The sequence below is a fragment of the Lepisosteus platostomus genome, chromosome 13 (genome assembly GCF_059453375.1).
Source record: "Lepisosteus platostomus isolate fLepPlt1 chromosome 13, fLepPlt1.hap1, whole genome shotgun sequence".
Classification (NCBI taxonomy): domain Eukaryota; kingdom Metazoa; phylum Chordata; class Actinopteri; order Semionotiformes; family Lepisosteidae; genus Lepisosteus; species Lepisosteus platostomus.
The window spans coordinates 27,533,881-27,558,969 of NC_142623.1; the positions used below are offsets into that span (position 1 = coordinate 27,533,881).

At 36.3% G+C, this 25,089-nt stretch overlaps 1 protein-coding gene and 1 long non-coding RNA gene across 8 annotated transcripts in view; one reads left to right on the top strand and one right to left on the bottom strand.

The window, feature by feature from the left end:
* Positions 1-333: 333 nt before the first annotated feature.
* Positions 334-17,655, top strand: LOC148650285 (uncharacterized). Its single transcript, XR_015926071.1, has 2 exons — positions 334-445; positions 16,457-17,655. It is a non-coding gene; the product is annotated as an uncharacterized LOC148650285 (long non-coding RNA).
* Positions 17,583-25,089, bottom strand: part of rapgef6 (Rap guanine nucleotide exchange factor (GEF) 6) — a 100,591-nt gene continuing 93,084 nt past the window's right edge. For 6 of the 7 annotated variants that reach the window (XM_088603918.1, XM_088603919.1, XM_088603917.1 and 3 more), the window contains 4 exons: positions 24,244-24,472; positions 23,058-23,539; positions 21,981-22,292; positions 17,583-21,351 (listed from right to left, as the gene is read on the bottom strand). In XM_088603918.1, coding sequence (XP_088460044.1) covers positions 21,329-21,351; positions 21,981-22,292; positions 23,058-23,539; positions 24,244-24,472 — 1,046 coding nt within the window. In that variant the 3' untranslated portion in view covers positions 17,583-21,328. The remainder of the gene's footprint in view (positions 21,352-21,980; positions 22,293-23,057; positions 23,540-24,243; positions 24,473-25,089) is intronic. The other variant, XM_088603922.1, reaches the window with a different exon arrangement.

Below are 25,089 nucleotides of genomic sequence, written 5' to 3' on the forward strand. Positions count from 1 at the left end.
ATTGTTCATGACATGCCTAGATAAGATACTTATGCCAAGAAACTGGAAATATTTAAATCCACCAAGTGGTCTACAATTTGTAATTTTTGTTGAGTTTGTCTCATGTTCATACTGTATGCATGTCCTTAGACCTTCAACTCTTTAAAAGACAAAAAAAAACTAGTACTGAGTTTTCAAAATTGTGGCTGTTTGAAAATTTGAAGTCTAATTCTAACACATTTCTCAGCTACTTCCTTTAGTACCACAAAATACTGTTGTTATTTGTATGAAGAACAGCATTGTGTGATCCTTCTAAAGAAAGGACAAACAATGACAAGACTGTGTATTGATTTAAGCTGATTGCATGCCCATCATGGAGGAAGACAAATGAAGAAAAGAAAATAAATCTCAAGCTATGGATACACCACTTTCATTCATCAGAATCCCTATCAATCACCAAAATCAGGTATACTTTCGAACTGTTTTATTTATTGTCCAGCGATCTCTTCAGTAAATGAAATTATATTACTTACAGATAAGAGGCTTAAAAGCATTCCTGCAGTATCTGCAAGAGGGTCAGGCAAGCACTACTTGACAAGAATTGCTAATAGATATTTGTGAGATTAAAGTTAAGTGGTTATGAAGAGTGTTGGGAATGGATTTGTGTATCAACTGTATAACTCTAGTGGCATGTTTTTTTGTACCATTCAATTTATTTAAAAAATGTCAGGTTAAGCTTTGGTCCACGTAGACATGACTGAGATCTGACCTAACCTTTTACCTTTTATTTATTTATTCATTAGGCAACATTGAAATGTATGCATATGCCTAACAAATCTAGCATTAAGATATTCCTAGAATGAAACTTGTTCATTGGTAGCCCAGGCCAAATAAGCAAGGAATGATAATGACTGTTCTGCTGTTTATAGAGCTTGTTTGCATAAAAGTGAGAAGAATACTATATCACCTTGTAAATGTCAGCAGTGTCATCCATTAGCTTTATATTTGCAACACAAGAATGTCAGAAAATGAAAGAAACTAATTATGATTGCCAGGTGCCTTACTCTCTACAATATTTTCAACATTTGTGTCCACATTGTGGATTGGGTCCACTTAACAAGAACCTTTTAACTAAATACACCAAAGTGTGGTTTACAAATGATAAATTTTGTTTTTACTCTTTTTGAGTGGAGCAGTGATACTATAACATTGAGGAAAAAATCCTGGCTCTTTATAAGGATGTACAGTAGCTAATTTTCAATTCCACAGCAGTATACAATGGTATGCATTTAAAATCACAGAGGGGGAATGAATCCAGCCTATCCATTACATACCCTATTAATCAGAAATAATGCAGCACCAGTTGACCTAAGGACTGAACTTCTGTAGTCCAGCTAAGTGGATTAATGCTTATAAAAATATGGGTTCATAAATTATATTCATTCCATCAGGTTGGACAAGGAAGGAAGATCAGGCATATGGCCAGTAAAACGAAAGGTTAAAGAATATTTGCACTGGGGGACTGAGATTTTTTAAATGGAACTGTTGATCAGTCATATATTTTAAAATGCATCATGAAAATGAAATGGTTAATTAAAACATAGGCAATTAAACCAATACCAGTGAAAGTAGAGGATTTAGATTATTCTAAAATCATTTACATTTTTGTAACTTTGTTTTCTTATCCAGGAAATGTGTCATTGTCAGGAGGACAATCACTGATTAAAAAGTATTATATAAATCTTCATTATTGCTCTCATATTTGAAGCATCAAAGATGGTAAGAACAAGATCTGTATTATATACAAAAAGATAGCCAAAGGTACAATTGTTCCACTAACATCTCTTGGTTATCTTACCCATTATTAACCTTGCTGAGATATGCTTTAATCAAATAAATTTAATCCAACAATAACCCAAAGTGATATGATTGTATCCACAAATTCTATAATTTGATTTTTAAGCAATATGGCCTGTTAGATTACCATTGACCTCTGCTGGTTGTCTGACCAAAGTAGCAATTAATAATAATAGCTTTTCAACTGTGTATAGAGCTTGCTTGCATTAAAGTATGGAGAATATTATATATTACCTTATTAATTTCATCTGTGTCATCCACTAGCTTTATCTATGTAAACACATTTATATGCCTTTTCAGACTAGCACTTCACAATACTAATAAGAGTGTGCATGTACAGTAAATAGTTTTTTTTTCTCTTTTAATCTCAATGGGTTTATTCCTGGTGGAGCACAATAATAAATAAAATAAGCATTTACCCAGGGGAGCAAAAATAACCGGAGAATCAGCAGATTTTAGATCTCTCCTTGAAGACCTATAGTGCACCCAGTTGGGAAGTGTATTGACTATCCTCAAGAGTTCATGCTATTACTGTAGGTGTTTCCAGACTTTTAGGTTTCATGCAGCTGTATACAGTGCTTTAAAATAGCTAGTTTGTTTATTTACAGCTACAATCCTTACCCTTTCAAACATAATTTCATAACAGAGTTATTGATTGTTGAATACAATATATGAATGTGCCCATAAACTCAATATCAGGAATCTATAATAACATTCTAATCAAAAGTGGATACTTTTGCCTCTTGAAAGCAAACATGAAATATTCTTTGGAATAGTTGCAGCTTTTTTATACAACAACTGAAAAAGAAAAGGGAGGGTAGTGCACAAGGTTTAGAGGATTAAAAAAAAAACGTTTTTAGGGTGTGTTAGACAGACGTCCCTCTCCAGCTTGTTAGATCGATGTAGAATGATAGATTGTCGGACTTGTTTGTTTCAGTCCAGTAACATACAGGTATAAAATGCACATTCATACTGTATGTCAATAAAAACAAGAGAAAGAAAAGGACATGACTGCTAACAAATGCCAGTCACTGATCCTTACTAACATACGGTTTCCTAACCACACATGAAGCAGAAAGATGCTCTTCCAGTGGAAGCTAATACGATGAAAATAATAAAATGTTACAGCTTTATTGGTTTCAGAAGACTGGAGCATTGCTTCCAGTGTATTCAGACACATTGATTTCAGTCTGAAATCTAATGCGCAAGGTCTACAAAGTCACTGCTCTTGAAGGTACTCCTCAGAAAGTTTGGTATCAGGTTATCTGAGGCTACAATTCAAACATCCTTTTTTTCAAATTTTCTAGCCCACTTTATACAGAACAACAGCAGAATTGTACAGTATGTTTACAGCTATACCAGGAAAATGTGAAGGAGCAGATGCTCCTTTAGCTAGGCCACCTATGGAGCCATTCATCTTTTGATATACTGCAAATTCCACACTACCTTATCGGAGAGTCAGAAACAGCATATCTCTCACTGACATCCCTGCAAGCCTGCAGGTGCCTGGGAAGTTACAGTTTAGCCATAAAACTGACAGTGAACTGGCCCACTATTCCCAGCCCTATTCCTAATTGCAGTCTGAAATGTACAGTGCCTGGTTATGAAGATCACCCTGTGCACAGAATGAGTCTCTTTACTGACCAAAGTGTTTGGGAGCCTCAAGTGTAACATAAATGCTCATCATTGGCTTCTCACCCAAGCACAGACACTCAATTTGATTTCACATGAACACAAAAAGAAAACCTTCATGGTAATTGTGGGTGTGCTGCAACCTGCCTATAGTCCAGTAACAGTAACAGTAATAGATGCCCAAATCTATATACCTGTAAGTGTTTAGAAGAATAATAATAGGTTTTTGATTAATTGTTAATTACCTCAATTATATAATTAATTATAATAAGATTATTGTACCAAAAAGCTGTACTGCAATGAATTAGACTTATTAAAAAGGTTTACCTTTCCTACTTAGAAATGTATCTCCTGAGAATAGTCAAAGCATTCTTTCTTAAAATCGTTGATTTAACTTTGGTTTCTTTGATTGGTTAAATGCTCAAACCGATGCATGGGGAAAACAAACTCTAGATGAAAATTAAAATATATTAAAAGATGCACTGAGTATTATCCACCTACAGCCATATTGTTTATTTTGAAAAGTGGCAGGAATTCTCATTTTTCATCTCTACAAAACAATTCCAGGCTCTGAAGGGCTCAAATTTTCTTTTCTTCAATTTATAATTGGCAGGCACTCACCTTGCCTTCTGGTAATCAGGATTTTATTCTTCAGTCATATAAATCATTAGTCCAGAGTAATAACCTACAGTGGCAGAATGACAAGGTTGAGAAATGTGTTAGTACATTAAAGAAAATGAAATATGTTTGAATTAAAAGCTTTACATTTATGAAAAACATAGGGTGGTCTCTATACCCATATTTTTCCCCTTGTCAAAATACAAGGAGAAGGGTTTTAGCCATATGTTTCAAAGCAAAATTTGAACTGAAGTGCTTTTGAAAAACAAAACCTATACAAAACCTGAACAACTTGTGCCAGTGTGTGCAAATAGAAGATATACACATGGTACTAGAGCAGAATATATACTGATGTTTATATATTTAACATGTATGTCATGTAAGCATCCAAAGAATGTTTTATTTATGTTGGCTCTCACCTTATCCAAAATTCAATATAAAAGACTGAGCTGTTTTACTATTTTAGGCTTACATGTAGAACTAAAATCAAGAAGGTAAAGGCTGATTCTTTGCCAGATATTGGATTTGTATTAGCATAGATCTCAGATGTGGCTATACTAATTTGAAGAGCACCACACAGAGAATGGTTATGAGATGTGTTTTTCAAAATTGTTGTTTATAGGTCTAGTGTTTTCTTTAAAAAGATCACTTTTTAAAGTGCATCTGAAAATTCATGCAGCAGAATGCAACTTTTAAATTGCTTTCTGCAGGATAGGTTTATACTGTCAGGAGTAAAAGAAATCCTTGTTAGCTTAAAGGATATTGAAAAATACCAGACATGAAAGTAAAAATGAATAAAGCAGCAGGATGTTATTTCTGGATATATAAAAATTACATCACCACCGGATCTGTGTAAATAAAAAAGTGGCAGATTTGGTGAAACATACAGTAATGAACTGAACTGATTCATCTTGAAGTAATCACCTGAAAAGAAAAACAAGAAAGGTTCAGCTTTAAAATGAGTGATGCTACGATTTGTCTCAGTTTTCAATAAGAAAGTGTTTCATTTTGAGAATACTGCAACGCATTCAAGATGGTGATAGTCTCCTCTGAATGGAACGATCATAAGAACATAATAAAGGTTACAAACTAGAGGAGGCCGTTAGACCCATCCAGCATATTTGTTTGCTAGTAGCTAACTTATCTGAGGATCTCATCCAGATGTTCAAATCCAACCATTACATGCACAGTGTAGTCCCGTGATAGAGTATGATCTTACTTTATTTTGAGACTAGAGAGCTGATATTTTTTTGCTCCAAAAACTTTTTCTTTTCTCTTTTATTTATGCCTGTGTGTCCATATGCGATGAAATAAAGGGATTGGATTAGGGTTCACCATCCTTGGTATTTGATTTTGGAATTGGTCAGCCCATCTTGGTTTCCAGGCTAAAATCAGAAGAGGAAGACAGGGGTACTCTGTATGTACAGTATGTCAACATGCAATGTATGTCAAACATTTGCTAACAGTACCTTATCGATTTGAACGTGGCTAATCATGCCACTTCAGTACAAAAATGGCTGTTGATTTTCAGGGCAAAGGTTAATGAGAAGTCATTATTGAAAGACATTCACTTTGTTTTACTCTATTTGACACCCTTCTAATTTAAGTTAGCTATTTCACTGCTTAAAATGTGGCCAATTTTTTTTTCAATAATATGCACATTGGTGCATATAAATATACAGGTACAGTGTATACCTCTGTATCTATTTTGTTATATGGAAGATGTCCCTTTAAGGGAGAATGGCCTTAAGGGACCTGAGTTTTGTATAAACTGGCCTAGAAATACTCTGAAGAATCACTTTGGGCTTCCACAAGGGAGGTTGGAGTCTATCTGTGTGGTAATATAAATGTTGACGATCATCCTGAGGTAGATCCATTTCAAATTAGGTCTCTCTACATTTTTCATTATATATGAAGTCAAGTAAACAATACCAGCTTGTAGCCTGATCTCATCAGATTCCAGAAACTAAGCACAGATGTGTCTGGTCATTAATGGGATAGCAGATCTCTCAGGAAAACCATGTTTCCATTGCAAGTGGTTGTGATGAATCATGAAGTACCAAACCAATGTTCATCGTATGGTTAACAGGGATGCTGTGCGGTTGGGGATGAGATCCCAAAGTACTTGTCAAAATAAAGGGAGATCTGCCTCATTTATACTCTTGCTTTATACAAGCTGGACTTCTTAAACATTCTCCTTTAACACAATTGGTGAAGCAATTTCTCTGTGAGCGGTTAGGATGAAAATAACTAATTAACTGTGTCCACTTCTTGAAGTAAATACATTCCATACATGAATGGCAGAAGTTTCATTTGCATTATTTATCAGTATAATATTGTTTTTTCAGAAAGCGTTTCCAAATCAGGTCAAGGTATTGTAGCGTTCCACTCCACCCCGGGTCTTCCACTGTGCCATTACCCCCTGAACTTGCTTTCTGGCAGCTTCCCCTCTCCAGCTGCACCTAATATAAGAAGGGACACCCCTAGCTTTCTCATTCTTTGAACTGTATGGCAAGCTGCAGGAGGCTGTGCTCCCCCCTTATCTAGCTATCTCCAGTCTCTCTCCCTCCAGAGTGAATAACACACTCCTGTAACCTAAAGGGCAATGAAACCACTGCCTTGTGAAGCTGCATACCTGCCTCCTATCTACTGTATTGCTGTCGTCTGCCAGACCAGGTCTTGGTGCCGATTCACTACAGTATTATTAATAAAATACTAAAACCAAGTATAATTTAAAAAAACTGAAGGTCATTAATAATGTGGCATGATCTACTAGACCGCCGCTCATTTATCTTCTCTCATTTTTAAAGTATAAATTAGTCTTTTTATGGGTTTAAAATAGACATGTTTTTTTAAAGTTAAGGTTAAAACTTTATTCTGCATTTTTTGCAGAAATTAAAGCTATTGCTGTACATTAAGTTTCATAAGTTAACTTTACACTTATTATAATTTAATACTTCAAATTAAAATTTATGATTTTACAAAGCTACATTTTTTAGACAAAAAGGAGTTTTGCCAAAGATCAATGAAATGAAAATCTTAACTATATTATTTAAGACTTTGCCCTTGATGTCTATGAAGTTTTCAGAGTTACAGAGAACAAATTTCCTTACAAAGGTTGATCTTTGGTTTGACAGACCACCAGATACTGCAAGTTGCCATCTGACAAAAGAGAAAAACTTAATTTCCAAAAAAAATGATAAAGAGAACAAATGAAACAACATTTTTTTAAGAGAAATTTAATATTAAAGTACATTTGCTCGAAATAAAACTCAAACAATTCACTAAAGAATTTTGGATTTGCACCCTTAAGGTAATTCTATTGAGGGCAAAGGTGATAGTGTTCTACAGAATACACAGTAGCTAATGTACTGTATGTTTTACTGTTGAAAATAACTTGCATCTAGGTTCATCGACAAAACTGCTCCCCTTATCTCATCTTTCCTGTCAAGTTTAATTTCATTAAGGCTTGAGTAGCAGGCATGTAGGGAAGGCTATAATTACTTTCGGATTGCAGCTTCACAACAGTGAGTCAGATCAGGAGGGGAGAACTTGGGATACCAAATGTTGTGTCAGGACATTATAGTTAATGCAGTCAAATTAATATCATTAGAGGCAGCAATCACCTTTACATATTGAGATATTGTTTTATGGAAAGTTAGATTTGTTTTTACTTTAGCCTCAGTCTACCTGAAGCTCAGCATTTAACTCATTCCTATGAATGTCCTGTTGGGAAAGTATAGGAGGATGACAGAACATTGAGCAAGATACTTAAAATATGTTCAAATAAGTTCTTACTTCAACTGCACACTCCCTGTGAGTTGTATATGCATTGCATGACTGAACGATTATCATCAGGAGCATATTAAGGGAATTGTTTTAATGGCTTAATTATGTGCAGTTTTCCCCTCATTGAATTGAACCTGTATTGCAGGGGAGGAAAGATTGCACTCAGTCAGCTGTGGATTCATTGCAACTTGATCACCTCCAAAAAACTGGGAAGACAAATGTGAATGTATGATACAATAGGAATAGCCTGAGTAGCTTCTCATGCAGCAATTGCTATGTAGTATATTAAAAAAAAAATTGCACATTCACTAATAGAAGAATACATATATGCCCCAGGACTCTTTGTAAGGGTGAAAGTCGACTTCTTATATGACTGAATTAATTTTTCTTGAGCAAAGAAAATGTGGATTTAAAAAAGGTAGAAATAATGCAATTTAATACATTTCCACAAATCTAAAGTGAAAAATGGTCTAAAAGTCTGTCCAATGTGTTAAGTGGGATTTTAATATGTATTGCACTCACTTCACGTAACAGCCAAGTGCTTTTTTTATTCATGTTTATCAATGGAAGAATGGAAGAAAACATTGCCACCTTCTGGTTTTCACTGAGAATCTGATTTGGTTTTCACAGTGTACATTTCTTGTTTTTTTTTCTATGAGGAAACTCTTTGGTGTATAACTGGCCATAAAGTAAGTTACTGAAGAGTTGCTGTTTCACAAACTTTCTACTTTATAAACCACTACACTTAATACAGAATATATTGCAAACAATCTTTGTACTACAAACACTTTAAACCGATGATACGTATTGTGAATAAAGATGAGATTTGCTCTAAAAAGACTTTCTAAATATATGGAGACATATTTTAAGACTTTTTTCATACAACTGTTGAAAATAAGAACCATACCAAAAAATGAAAATTTACCAGAAAAACAGATAATTTAGTGAGGTAGGTCAGTCCCTTTTCAGGCCATAAAGGCCCAGGGTCACCATTTGTCTTTGACCATCTGACACTGGAAGTGGAAGTGATGTGGTCAGCATCACACTCCAGCTGGCCTATTACCCCCAGCAGGATTAACCCCCAGTACTCATTTGGAAAGCAAATGGGAGCCATCTGGAAGGAATTAGAGCAAGCTACATCACTTGCCCCTACATGGGATTGAACCCAGGACCTTCTAGTCAGAAGCTAGATGCCCTTGCCATCTGAGCTACCACAACTCCAGGGGTAAAGGAAGTAGACAGATAATTTCATAAAAACTAATTGCAACATTTGTTTTTTCCAGTATCACTGCCATTTAAAACTTTATTTAAATGAGGTACAATTTTATGAATTAATTTTGTAACAAAGTAGGCTGAATGAATGCTGAAAATCAAATATTCAACATCAATACTAGACCTCTGTTATCAGAAAAAAAAAACATTGGCGGACTTCTTGGAAGTAATTGAAAGAAGAATGGTCCAAAATGAGATTATGTTTAAGATGTTCTTTCTTCCAAAATACTTTGCAAAAAAACGGTAATAAATGACAGATATTTTTGGACTGAGATGAAAAGAATTACCTTAAAGGCACTGGTTATGACAGACACAAATACTGTAGGAAGAGCCCAGCAGTCTTTTTGTACTGCCTGCCCTCAGTCCTTCAGTGCTCAAGCTCTTTATAACAGGACTGCAATCACAAGGGCAAACATGTGTGAAGAAGAGACTTAATGGTTTGCAATCATTGTTAAATTTTACCTTGATAGTTAACCTTTCCCTCACCTGCAGCAATGGCTCCTGCCTATATAATGAGCAGAAATTAGTTAAATTGATTTAAAAGTTCAATTTGCCCATTTCTTCACCACTGCGTGATTGAAATGGAATTGGTAAAGGCATACTTAAATGCAGATTATGCATACACTTCTTGGGTTCATATTGATTTACATACAGAGGAATAGGCTGACCATATTAGCTGGCAGATAAATTATCAGGGGAATAACAGTTGTTTGACAGAGATGTCTATAAAGTGTATGTAGTGGGGTGAGAGGGTCTATGTTAAGTATTTTACATTATTACACTCCTACACTTCATTCCTTTCAGCATCATCAGCCATTAAGATAGCATATTATAGTTAAATCAATGTTTATTATAGTTTCCCATCATAGGGAGTGAATATTGTGTTTTCTCAAGCATTATGACAAATATCTAGTTGACTCTTCTTCTTTTTATTCATGACATAAATCTAAAATGGAAAGGGGCAATGTTTTAGTAAGGGCAGGGGTGTGAAATTGTAATTAGACTGACAATTCCTATGAAATGTTAAGGACTTGTCAAATTGGTTCGTATGAGTGGGTGTTTATGTTATTTCAGAAACATATTCCTATTAAAATGCCAAGCCTATATGTATTAATTGCGTTTCATTCTGAACATTATATTTTTTACAGATACTTAATTTGAATTACTCCACATTTACATAGCATGGACATATAAAAGTCAACTCTGGTGAACCATTCTGTTATAAGCTAACAGATAATCCTGATAGAACTGTTTTTAGTGCAAAAATAGCTCTTTGGATTAATGGATGTGTATAAAGGAACAAACTATGTTAATGACAAGGAACACCTCGCAGTGAGTCAATTAGATGTGATTGGTAAATGTGATGGATTAGCCACTATAGCACTTCATATTGGTGGCTCATGTATAATTCACGTTTCTGAAGACTAATCGGTATGAGTTAAAGATTGCTAAATGACAAGCTTTGTTCCTCCTCACACAAACTATGCCATATTAATAACAGTCAAGGGTATAGTAAAAAACACTATTTGACACTTTAATGGTTAATGTAATATGTGCATATTATGAGCAACTCCTGATTGTGTCTTACGATGTCTGAGACCTTTACACAGCAGTGCATTTTATGTATACAGTATATAAAAGCATTCATATGTGCACATACAAAAGGTTTTTAGTGGCCAGTCATAGAAAATGATTCTTGATTTCCTCTTCTTTATTCAGTAACAATGACAGTGACCAGCATTAAATAAAAGTCAGGTTGATTTACTTTCAGGGTAAGGCTGTAAAAACGTCACCTTGATTTCTTGGCGAAGTAAAAGTCATTATTGATGATCTAAATATGTGTCCTCCAATGAGACAGGGGACAGTTCTTGTATTTTTGTATTGGTCAAGGACTAAGAGATGTTCCATCCATGTGAAAATAGTAAATACATGCACAGTGTAGCAGTACCCATACCATATGTTGGCCAGGGAGGGCTTCTGTGACCTGGAAGAACAAACAACTCAGCATGCAGTGGGATAAACCAGCATCCTGCGGGAAAATCTGCAAGAAAAGGTCAAAAACAGCAACCTTGTTTATTATAAGTGACAATCACAATAAGGCACTAACATAAACAATTAGCTCTTCAGTACACCCACCACTGGGAAAACTGAACTCCAATGCCAGAAGCTAGTGCAATAATTATAACAAGATATAGAAAGATCTTTTGCGATTCATTGATCACTTATGTTTACAGCAACACTTGGGTCTGTGTTAATTTTCGTTTTATTCTCCATGGAATGCAACAATACCTCGAGGGTATCAGATCAGTGAAAAGGTGACTAAAGAGGCAGAAATCAGTGACAACTCCTCCCTTCATGTCTGTTGATGTCAAAAGTAGCTTAATTATAGTATATTCCATGCCAACCTATTCCTGTGATGCACTCTGAGAATTTATCATGACACGCTTTGAGTCTGCTTTTCAAAAGTGTCCCATATACTGTAAAAATCATTTGTCTTATTTATGTGCATGATGCTTAACCTTTCCACACTCAAGGAAAAAATACCATTAGTCGAGGCCAACAAGGGCAGGGAAAGATCAATAAGCAATCAATGCAAGTGAGCACATATAGATACATTCCCTTTCAACTCTCCAGTTCCAGTCCCTTAGAGGGATGTCAGACTGGCTGACTCAGAGTTTTTTTCAAAGTACACACAAGCCAAGCTTCATACGCTTATAGTTGGCCGTCTTTGATAAAACTGCTGATATTAAACTACTTCTTTTTACTTCACAGAAATTATTAGGAAAGTATTAATTAAAACATTAAAAGATGTAAAATAGGCCTTTAGAATGAGATTACAGTTTTGGTTTTTGAATTAAACATAATGCAACCTTTTTTTTGCTTCCTGTAGTTGAGGAATCCTGTTTTTAGATCCTGTTTTGTCTAGCCGCAAATTATTTTAGGGTGACTTGTTTTTCAGGGAGCTCATAAATATAGCGAATTTAGCTAAACCTGTTTACTGTGTATTATTATTCAATTGCTGTCTAGAAACCTTAAAAAAACATTATATTGCTATCCTCGTTTTAAACTGCTTTTTTAATGACCCCAACATAAGCATTGAACATCAATTTATGTATGCAGATCTGATTCACAGCAAGATGTATACATGGAGAAACTTGAAATATAACTTATTACACAAATCTTTAGTTGCACTGTATTCAGAAGCCATCTAGGTGGTAACTATAATTTTCATCCCTATGTGCTACAAGCCTCACATAAGACTCCCATCCTGTGATTTAAGGATGTTACATCTCTGCTCACAGTTACAGTAAATCTTTTAAAATGCACCTGCAAGGAGGCAGACACAGAATTACCTACAGAAGATTGGCTCTTAAAGAATCACATCAAGGAAAGAGATATATTCTTTCTATTCTTTTCAGCATTGGCTCATAAAAAATCTTGGCATTTATAAGCTAGTCTTGAGAAGTTCTTCCAGTTACATGAAATTCTGAAGGTTAGAAACAAAGAACACCAATCCATACAATACCATAAAAGAATGCTCACTGACATTTTTCTCTTGTTGGTTTGTTTGCTTACGAATGGATTTGCGATAAAAGTAAGGCGTGCTCCTTGTTCAAATAATGAAATAAGAAAAAATTGAAATAATGACACAAGACAACCAGACCCAAATTCCAGCGCGCAAATCTGGGCTTCGATATCCTTCCATTTAAAATGCACTTAGTGCACAGCTACCTCTTTGTTTTCATTCAGTGGCTTCAGATTCTGAAAACGCAGCCTGACCTTGAGAGTAGCATGTGTTCCAGCTCATTTTCACAAAGCCCTGAGGTTACAATTGCCCCACCAGGAGACACTGTACTTCAGATGTGGAGCAAAAAATATATATATAACTACCCTCAGAACATACACTTGCCAGGTTTGTGTTTTATGGATACAATAGGAGATAAAAATAAAAATAAAAAAAACACCTGCAATCTTTCAATCAAAATGACTTTTTTGCAATTCATGATAAAATCATAGTTTTGAAAATGAGATCAACCTTTGTTATTTTTCCTAATTCCTCCATACTGTAGCTGATAGCAATTCAAGGTCCAAGAGACAAAAAAAAAACAGTTCTCAGTACCAAACATATACATGAAGACCTCTTACAAGAAGAATTTAATTTATATTTCAAGATTTCATGCACCCGAAGAGTCCACATTCAGCAAAGTTTCTTTCTTCTTTTAACTTTACAGTGAAAAATCACAACTCAACTATGTTCCTTTGCAGCTTGACCTCTAATGCAGGTCGTATATTTTTGGATTACATTGGGAATGATCTGAAAATGATAAAAATAGCAATAAAAGCAATAAAAACATTAACAAAGTATTTCTTATTAAATACTAGCACTGTACCACACCCTCTGAGAACCAAAACACAATTAGCTCTTCCTAAGAAAGAAGGACGATCGTAAAGAGAAGCAAAGGTTTCAATAGGAACATCATAATCAACTGCTTTACAACATTTTTCATTTTTATTGCCACTCTCATCCCTCTGTGTGGGCAAAAAAGTTGAGAGCAAAACAACAATAAAAAACACAGTCTTACCTCATCAAAACTTATTTCTTTCACTTTAGCTGTCAGTTACCTTACAGGTGTTTCAGATTATTCATAGCTACCAACCTACCCGTGAAAAGCTAATTAGTCATTTAACTCTAATTAAAAGTGTAACATTATAATTAAACCTTTCAGTCAGTGTAATCATTTAAACATAAAACACAAACTGATCTGAACATTATTATCAACCTATTATCTGAACAGAGAGGTTGATTGCTTTCAGGTACTCTGATAAAGATACATTTCCTGGGGCAGGATGGTGGTGCAGTGCTGGGTACCTGCATTCAATTCCTGTGGTGCTCCCAAAGGATTCAGATGGATTTAATGGAGCCAAGTCTTCTTTTATGATGAGTCAAGGACCAGTCTTTGGACATTAGCAAGTGTGTGATACATTTGCAGAATGATAAGTTTGTATATTGACGCCCCTCCCTAGGTGTAGAATGGGATCCGGCTCCCCCATGATCCTGAACTGGAAGAAGCAGTTCGAAAATGGATGAATGGATACATTTATATCCAATTGTGGTGGTATAAGAGTGTCTGGCCATTACAGAACTTTTATAGTATCATGGCACCCATTCGCAGCACACTGATGAAGTCTTGGGATTACTTACTGCCCCTCCATCTGGCTCATGCTGCTTGTGTATGAATGACTTTTTTGCTAGATGAGACTAATGCAGTTATGCCATGCATGCTTTATTTGGCATTCCTAAGCATCATTGAATGTTAGTTGGTTGAGCTGGGAAGACATATACTGTAGTACGAGGATTTCAAATACCACTGAGCACACAGATGCTTGTCCAGGCTGTAGGAGAGGAGAAGGACAGAATCCCACAAAACTACATCTGCTACCTGCTGCAAAACATGTGCAATATTGCTCATTTAAAAGTTATACTACTTCTAGTGGTGGCCTCATACGTTACTATCCTGTGGCTTTCACAGCAGACCCCTGTCGATTAACCCTGGCAAATATTAAGCAGCATAATGAATCTACCTGTGTCAGATCTGTTCAATAAAATGTCACTACACCTGCTACTAAAGCTTGTCATTTTCCTGTTAACTTTGTGCATCTGTTGCAGTTCTGATATATATGACAGGGCACCTCTTTTCATGTAAACGGTTCCAGCTTGCAATATGTTATATAAATGGAAAATAGCAAATCGATAAGTGGATTCGTTGCAGTATTTCAAGTATTTCAAGGGTTTTTTTTATAACATAACAGGGTGAACACTGCACTCTCCTGGTCAGTTGATAAATAACAGTTTGTTATTCAGAAGACTCTCCATTTCCAAAGACTGATAGTAGTGATTATTTACTTTTTTTAAAAATGTTAATTTGATAAAGTTATATTTTAATTCACCTTCAGAATTTCATAAGAGAAATATAAATATTTTAATAAACAGAGCTCTTACACTGGTAATCAATGCAGAGTTTTTAAGAGAAAAGGTAGGAAATGTCTTTTTCCTACAATATACTGATGTGAAATAAAAATGCAAAGTCTAGATTTTACATTGTCTCACTGCGCACATACACATTTCATTCCATATAGTGTGTGATAGATTTGTTTATTGAGTACTGAAGTTACTGAAAATAAAATACTGAGCTTGTTATGTGACATTATATAAATGCCATAACTGGCAAGTGCTCACTGTTAGGTATTTAATTAAAAAATGCATAAAAAAGTTACAAATCTATACAGACATTCAGAACATATTTGTGTTAATCAATGTATGAAAACAATGACAAAGTGCTGTCTGGTTGCTACTGATCAAAGGTAACTTGTCTGTCAGAGAAGGATGTTGGACTTCAACATCCAACAGACTAGACCAAAATAATCGTGTAACAGGCTGTGTGAGACAGACCGTGTCCTAGAAAGCTATTTGATCCATCTGTGCAATCATTTTCAGACAACAGAGGCTGCAGCAGCAGAATTTCCAGTAAGATGTAACCCAGGTATCAACAGAATACCATATTTGGATATAAATGATCTGCAGGTTCAGAGCTTATACAAGCTTATAACATTTTAATAATTGAGACACCAGATTGTCATCTACTGTAGATCAGGGACAGCTGAGGTGGTGGCAGAGAAAGTGGTGGACTGTGACTATTGCCTAAGTACTAAATCATCTTAAATCAGTACATGAATCACTAATTAGTGAGAGATTTGACTGGACACAGGGATGAGATGTGCCCTGTTTAATGTCAAAGCAGGTGAAAATCAAGAAAGAAGAACACAGAAAGGAACACACATTTCCTGCACTGAATCCATCCAATGCATTATTAATTGATCAACGCTGTTTTACCATTGACCGACCTGATGGAAAACGAAATCGTGCAGACGTCGAACATTAGTTCATTTCATTTCGGCTAACAGGAAGGGCAATGTGGGGAGGAATCTCCTTACAAGAGCACCTTTAATAAAGATTGAGGATAATCTTACTTCTCAGCAATATGTTAACATCCTTGAACTAACAGTTTAGAGCTTGCAAGCCATTTCAAAAGTGTAGATTTTCAAATGGTAAAATGCAAGGTCACAGTGCCTGGGTTACAATGGAATATCAACAACTATTCAGCCTGGAAGCTACTAAATACAAGCAAGTGGACTTTCTCAGCTTCTTTCCATCTCACTTGCTGCCCAGTTAGAATCCTAGGATTGTGTGCATGCTCCATTGGACAACAATTCACCGATAACAGTCCTCTTCCTCTTTCTGTGCTAACAGGACAATCTCTGGATGATGGTCAGACTGCGACAGAATGCAGCATTCCTCTCCATGGGTCAGAACACCGGGCCAGGCATCTAATTCCAAAGACTTTATATTCAATGTTCATATTATAACCGTGGAGAATTCAGGTTTATTTAAAAAAGTACATATTTTCATAAATTGATAATTATTAAATATGATGTGCTTGAATGAGACCATGCACTGGCAGTACACAGTTGATTCCACAAACACAAGTGCCATAGTTAATTTTAACCCTGCAGAATGAATATCTTTTTGTAACCCCCAAGTTTGGCAAGCCTTCCAAATAGTTTGTAGGCATGGAAGTGGCGTCTAATTATAGTTTTGGAGGCACGGTGACCCCAGGATACAACCAACTCCTGCAATTGTCCAACTGTGATCTTTGGAGGAAGTTTGGCCTCTTGAACCATCCTTCTGATTGCACGTGGAGGCAAAATACACTTGCGTCATCTTTCAGGTAGGTTCATCAAGAGTTCCAGTTGTTTGAAACTTCTTAATTATTGCCCTAATAGTGGAGATGGATATTTTCAGGTGTGAAGATATTTTTTATAGCCAGTGCCTGATTTATGAAGGTCAACAACCTTTTGTCGCATTTCTTTATTCTCTGATCTTCCCCAAGTTGATGGATGATTAAGGATGTTTGTCCTGTGTCTCACCTCATATTTATACCCTAGTGAAACAGGAAGTCATGGATGACCACTTAAGTTTTCCTAAAGACTCAGGTGTGTTTAAAAAAAGGTAAAATATAAATGGGCATATATGTCAATTAGATTTTGTTCATAGGAATTTCTAGGGGTGCCAATAATTGTGACGCGTTTCTGAGGATTTTTTCCTTTGAATAATTTTACCTCACTGAAAGGTTAGATTTCTCTCAGATTTTCAGTGTAAGATCAAGCTGATAAAAACCAGACATTTTTTCATAGCCTTTTTTGCTCATCTTTACAAAGGGTGCCAATAATTCTGGAGGGCACTGTATGCATAAAGTGTATAAAATAAAATGCAGGTCATATTGTTTACTATGACCAATCCTTTGTGGTTTCCCTACTATTATTTACTCCATAAACAGAGAATGAATGCAATGTAAGATTGATTAATGAATAAGACATTTCATTTTTAATGTACATAGTTTATTGATGTCCAAATTTATATCAGTAGATTTGGAGGAATAAACTGTACTTTTTAAACATTCTCTTAAACAAAATATAACAAATATTTACACTCACTGGTAAAAATACAAAAAGCATACAGGCAAATTGTCTTTCTAAAAGACATAAGTTACAACAGCTATGAAAAATGGGAGACAAAAAGCAACTTATTGGATAATACTTGTGTCACAGACATGTGCAGTACATTTGCTACCTGTATGACTACAATTGTGCAGTTCTGCCAGAGGTCTAAAAAACATTTATTCCAAAGCTCATTTAGTGCATTCCAGATATATTAGAATAGAGACAAGCGATTGGCAAACAGTGACACACAAGTCAGAAAAAAGAAAATGCCAAAATAAATCTCCCAATATAGCAGAAAGCAACGTTAAAGAGAAAATACACCTTGGTTGAACTGCTCGTGACTTTGCACAACTATGTAGCTCATAACAGAGAATGCTACAGAATAGTCATACGAGTGACACTTTTTGATGTTGTTCCCTATATAAATAGTGGCAGGCTCCTTAAAAAAAACAGGGCACCGGCCAAGAAAAACTCATGTGTATGGTGATGAACATTTTAACTTCAAAACACAGTAGTTTATGATACTTTCGTGCAACCCCAATACAAGTACTGTAGCAAAAAACATGCAAAAAGTGTCAGCCCTATTTAGAATGTATTTAGAATGACTACAAGATGTGTTGAACGGTCGCTCCTACAAGAACCACAACAACAACAACAACAAAAATTGCTGTCAAATCAGGCTTGACAAAGAAATGGGGTTTTGGTCGGGAGTCTTAGATTTCTCCATAAACCCATATATAAAACAAGGTGAACCTGATGTATACTGACATGAAACATCACCATCCAGACTCTCATTGCCACACTACTGATAGTTTACACTACTGAGTTTATTTCACCTCAGCTCTCACTAATTAGCGGAATACAAATTATCTCACTAAATGTGACTAATATTTTGCCTTAGCTTCAATTATTTATCCTTTCAACTGAAATATAAAAGACTAGTAATGCTAATGCTTATACGTTTCATCACGGAGAACCCTCTTTTCATGTTTTCAGTATAATTTGTCCAGAGTAAATTTGGGTTCTATTTCACCCAACAAAAAAGTACAACTATTTAAAGATTAAGGATTTGTCAAGCTAGAAGTACCATTTTCTCTTTAACTTTGCTGGAAAAAAAGGGACACCATCTGCTATTGACACAACCGATCAATATGATCAGCTAACCTGAATAAGAACCACAGCTAGGCCATGCAAAAGTAAGCCAAACTGCGTGTTGAAAATGCACAGAATAAAAGTCTGAAATTACCAATGATATTTTTTTTTTATTTACACTGCTCTACAAGTAATTTAAATTAGGAAAATATAAAGATCAAGAATATATATTTAAGATCTCTCTTCAAACTTTGTGGCAAATGTTAATACTAAATTTCATTAAGGTTGTTGGGGAATGTGCAAAGATTTCAGAGGCCACTGGCTCAGCTGGGGACTAAGCCAGTGTTTTCAGTGCCGAAAATCCACGTATTTACGAATAAAGCTAATTTATTCTGCAAGTTCAGTCAGTTGACATAAGTTGAAACAACCAATAGGAAGGAGAAGCTTTTTCTGCTATGCACAGAAGTTGAGAGATGTCTGGCTGAACTTCCAGGATTAGAACCAGCAGCTGTTGTCCACAGTGCTTTCGTTTCACCACAAGGACCCTGCCGTTAACACTGCTCTCTTTTCTCATCTCTAAGAGCCAGTTGTGTCCGATTACTGTACAACCTATACAACAACAAGAGCAGGACAGCAGCAAGGAGTAAAGATGAGGTGATTCAGAAGGTACTCCCGATGTAAAGCAATGCAGCAAGCGTATAAGCTGCAGAGGCAGGGAGGACACATTATGTCATAAGACACAAAAATCTCTGTACAATGTTTATGAAGCTCAATTTCAGTCTTTACGTCACACTAAAAACAGCTTATATTACACAAAAATCTTCCTCTTTAAGATTCCTGCCTCAAAACGATTCGGGGAAGTCATAATCTCAGATTTGGATATATCAATATAACAAAATATTAAAATACAGTCTCTATAGCTTTTTTCTCATCTATACAGTCAGTAACATTAATTTATATTAAAACAAAAAATAGATGTATATATTACCATTAATATCTTCAAGTCTTCGTGTCGCATACTGAGGGAAAAAAACCTTGGGCACTAACAGCAAATGTAAAATAGCCCAGAGATATTCCAGTTATATCCCCACATGGAACATGAAATCCGCAGTTTACAACTCCAGGCCTAGGGTTTGTATTTGATTTGATTACATTACTTGATTTACAGAGTAATTTGCAAGCCCCCTAATTTAGTATGTTTCCAGGTCGCAAAATGATCGCAAGTTTTATAAAGAAGCTTGAACTTTAACAGAGGTAAGCCAACAAGACTTGGAGCTGAGAATCCATGAGCTGCAATATGTACTTTTTCTTGTTTTATTTTACCAGAAAAGGGATAAAGGAAGGCTTTTTAATTGATGCTTCATGGTAGTAACATTTACACACTGTTTATGATATAGCTTCCACATGAAAAATGCTCAATATATTTTTACTAAGTGTTTGACTAATATTAGATAACTAACAACTTGGAGTATTATTTAACATTGTAACACACCCCAACAAGACAGAGTAAATTCTAAGAAATGCTGTAGCTGCATAACTCATGTAAGCAATGTCATAACTACAGGTTGCATATTTGTCTTAAATGTCAACCTGTAAGCGTATAGTGTTTATATAAATTGATTCTAGTGTGATACAGTAACAGAAGATGTTATTACAATTATGTTTGGCCTCAGTTTCTAAATTCATATTTAGATTTTTTGGCATTAAGCAGGTAGATGGCAGCATTGCGCTAGGAAGTAACCTGTGTTCAATAAGCTGGAGTAGACTAAAACATTTTTAGAACAAAGCCAAATGTTTTCAATTTTACACTCAAAAGAACCTCAAGAGAAAGCAAGAAAATAAGAAAATATACTGTGAGAAGTCAGTGGATTCAATCATTTTACAAGACCTACCATAATCCTGCTTCTTTTAAAAAGACTACTTTGTCCCCTTCCTAGGTACAAATTATGCTGATCACGCTGGAACATATTTAGAAAGTACTAGCATGCTACTTTAAGCATAAGATTACAACACCTATTAATAAGCACACTGACCAGTCTGATATTTCACAGCAAAATCTAAAAAGAAAAGTTAAATTGATTTTGGTCAAAGACACAAAAATTGTGCTATAGCACTTTAATACTTTTTTCCCATCACAGAACCATAGGTGAGGTCATTAAATAACGTCCATCCCATTACATGGAGGAAATTGAAGATTTTACAGTGCTTTGCTTTTTGTTCAAAATATCCAAGGTCATTAGAACGGGCACTGTCACTGAAGATGATTTTGGCTACAAGGATGGAAAAGAGAAGTACTCCACATAAGAATTTCTAAAAATATATGTCTATATTTGCAATTTTATTGTACATGTCCCAATACAGGGCAGTTTGTGATGGTGTAGGCCCTCTAGCAAGATTAGAAAAATGTGCTCCATTAAAAGACAGCAGCAAGCTGGTATAGCTTATGTAATAAAACACTTATAAGTTTAATCTTCCAGTGTGACTGTGTCCACTGATCCTTCGAGACTCCTTTAAAGTCTTCCTCGGAGAACTAGACAGCCGACACTTGTTCTCCTGCAAAAGAAAGGAGAACATTTTATTTCTGTACAGCCTGTTCCAATCAGCAAAATAAGAGTCATCAATATTTCTAACAATCATTTTTGTTGCTTTGATTTTACAACACCAGTCACAATACATTATTATAATTTACAGATAATAAGAAAGGCACTTAGTTTACTTAACTGAAAAGCTTAATAATTTAAAGTTCCAATAACACAAAACCATATAAAGTATTTTACATCATTCTTTTTTCCCCAAGTACGGGGAGTTGGATTACACTAAATGGCACTCGCTTCTCCATTTCAAAAAGACTATTTAAAAAGGGAAAAGCAATAACTGCAGCCCAGAGAAATTTTTAAAAAGAAAGGTACAACTGGTTTTGAAAAAAGGCAATCAGATAAAACTGTCCATTTCGGACTAACATTTTGGTACCTCTCCAGGTACAGAACACCCATTGGTTACAATTTAGGTGTTTAATCTATATAATTATGTTGTTTTCTCATGCATTATTAACACAAAAAAGATGGAATAAGAGGAGTAAATATTGTACAGGCAGCTGACACTCTAAAAAGCTTACATTTCAATAAAAGTAATTACAAGTTAGTTAGCATAGGAATCTTTTTTTACGGTTTCACATCACGTACCATCTTCCTCACTATCATGTTGGCTCTGCCGATTAACACTTCCTAGACTAGGGTCAGAGTCTTGCCGGAATTGCATCTGGGACTGAACTAGTCTCTTCGAATGTGCAACAGCTTCAGGTTGGCAAACAATGGCACATGGGGGCTTCACCAGCTTTGACCTCTGCACTGCCACGCTATAGTCTGGAGGTTTTAAGTGTGGGTGGCGGGACGGTCCTTCCTTTACATCCACTAAGGAGATTCCCTGGTATCCCGGCGGAGTTGGGGGGGGCCCTCTATACCTATCGTCCTTCTGAGTTGACGTAACACAGTACACTGGCACAGGAGACAAGCAGTGGCAATGTTAATGAGGAAAAACAGAAAATGAAAAAATAAATTAAAAACAATGAGATGTTAAAGTTATAAACACGGTACAAAAAAAGGGTATAAACAGAATGCAAGATGAATGGCAGCAGCAGATTTTAACCTTAACTTTCCCCCCGTCTCTATACCTATGAACACCCCTGCCATCTTTTAAGAATGATGTTAAAAAGGAGTTTTGAAATGCAAACACAGATAAGGTAACCAGGTATAAAGTAGCACAAATGTATTACAGTAGAAAGTAGCACTAATAGTAGTATGTTAAGCTTAAATCTTTTCTACATATACTCCCTTTCATATTTTACATATTCAAATGATACAAACCAGTTAAATCAGTTTTGAATTATCATGCTCAGTACCTTCAAAATCTTTGCAGTGGGCAAAAAATCTAAGGGTTCTGGAAACAAATACTACATCCTTCGCAAAGCAATACTGTTTAAAGCAATAGCAGCGGCAGGTGCGTTACAATACAAAAAGCACTCTCTTTTCATTATCCTCAATTGCAACTCAAGCCCCACAGATAAAGAAGACAAGACTTGTGTTTAGTGCTTGGTTAATTTAAGCTAGGAGACGGACAGAGGAAAATGAAGCGGTTACGTGCCATTTCGAAGCCCCGAAATCTGCTGATGTCATTTCATTTGTTTCAAAATTTAAAAAAAGGCATGGAACTCTTCAAGTGCATGCAGGTAGAAAAAGAGACGAGGTACAGTATGTCCTTACCTATAAGTCCCTTTTCTGTGCTTGAGGTGACAGTTTTGTAAGACGCATCTGTCCTTTGGGGGCTGTCCAAAGCAGCGCCCTGTGTCACCACAGAATTTTCTGGAGCCCTGCGCTTAATAGTCCCATAGTTCCCTTCATAAGTGTCAGATAGGGAACTTGAAGAAGCCCAGCTTTGCCTGGACTGGTTGAGCTCTAAGCTGTCCTTGGAATGTCTTTTACTGGCATCGTCCACCCATGAACCTGTCGGTTCCACTTCTACTATGGGCCCTTCCAGCTGCGTGTGGCGGAAGGAGCTGAGCTCCCAGGCCCTCTGGCCCGGGATGCTCTGGAAATTGTCATGGGAGTTGCTGGAGCAGGAAGTCCAGCTCCCTCGGCCGCTGTCCGCTGTGTCAAGGAATATGTGATCGTGTGTGAGCTCCTCATTGCTCGTTGAAGACGTGAACGTTGACGCCCTCGTGACAGGAGGCCGTGGCATTGAATAGCTAAAGAAGAAAAAAGAAACAACTTCTTGCACAGCAACAAAACCCAATGTGCAACGTCAAGCAGTCCTTTGCAGCTACTACTAAGCCACTCATCCAAAGCTGAATAATCAAAGGGTTTTGTAAAATGATTACTAGGAAGGGAAGGCCATACATAATACTTTGCTGTGTTTGCTAGAGAATAAAATGATTTGATCAATTCTGATTATGACACAAATCATGGCGAGAAGTGCAGATTAGTGGATTTCCTGCTGTGCACACACAGCTATCTGCCACTAAGCAATGTACTTCAACCAGACTGGTCCAGTCTAACAAGTTGCAGAAATATCAGCATTACCCTAGTATCCCTAGTGCACTATCCAAGACAGTACTCTTGAGTCTGCTTAGTGTTACAGAAACCTGAAAAGTTCTAAACTGAGGAGCTTCTAGGATTGACCGTGGACTTTACAGAGTTTCGTTAACTGGTTAACAGTACCACAATCAGTATTAATTTTATTCAAATTATTTTTTGGACTGCAAGAATGAAGATGTAATAGGAAATAAAAGTACAATGGTATGTGACTTATGGTTTAACTGCATGTCTTAGGTCATATTCCCAAACTGTCAGCACAACACTTAGTACAATGACCTGCCTTGGTTTGGTACACCAGGTCATGAAACACGGCGAAGGGGGTGAAGGTCATCTGCCAGTGGCTGCAGGATGTTACCTGGTACAGGGCTGGATACAGTCGGCTGCGGTGTGTACACCGTTTTTCCTGTCTGCGGCCCCAGCTCTCTCGGCGAGGCTGCAGGCCTGCAAGTAGCAGCGCTCCTCTGGCGCGGAGGCTGGCACGGAGTCCACCGAGCAGTTGCTGACGAGGCTCGAGCGAGAGGAGATCTCGCTGTGACTCGAGTCCGAGAAGTTATCAGACCTTGTCGGAGCAGTCACAGCAATACCTGGGAGAGGGGGGGGGGGAGGCAAACTCGTCAGGTTTCTTTCAGAGTTTGCAGCATATTTTGCAAAGGAGTTGTTTCTGTCCTTTGGAGAATTTTAACAATATTATAAATTTCAATTAGCAAAAAATAATATACCCATAAGCCTGATAGCTAAAACACAGTAAAGCAAAGGACTACCACTATTTCCATAGCTCCGGAAAACACTCAAGACTCTATGGCTCCCCAAGAACTTTATAAACTTGGATTTTAAATCATTGATCAACAATTAATGAAGATGAGACATTGTATGTGTCATTTAGTATTAAGTCCACCAAAACCGCGATATAGCTATTCACATCAGTTAAGATCACTTTAATTTTCCAGCATCGTTCTGAGGAGAACATGTTGACCCCCACAACCATCTGAATATCATGTAATTCAGTAATGTGTACGGGCCAATACAGTATGGTGCAATATGGATGTTAATTTTAAATCACATTTGAAGCAATCTATACAAATAAACGTTTCTGTCTCTATAATCAACCTTCTTCAATTTCTTTCTGTTGGTGGAAAGGGGCTCTTGAAATCTAAAGTAGTAATATCAAACTAGTTATGTGCCGTTTCCAAATGGACAAAAG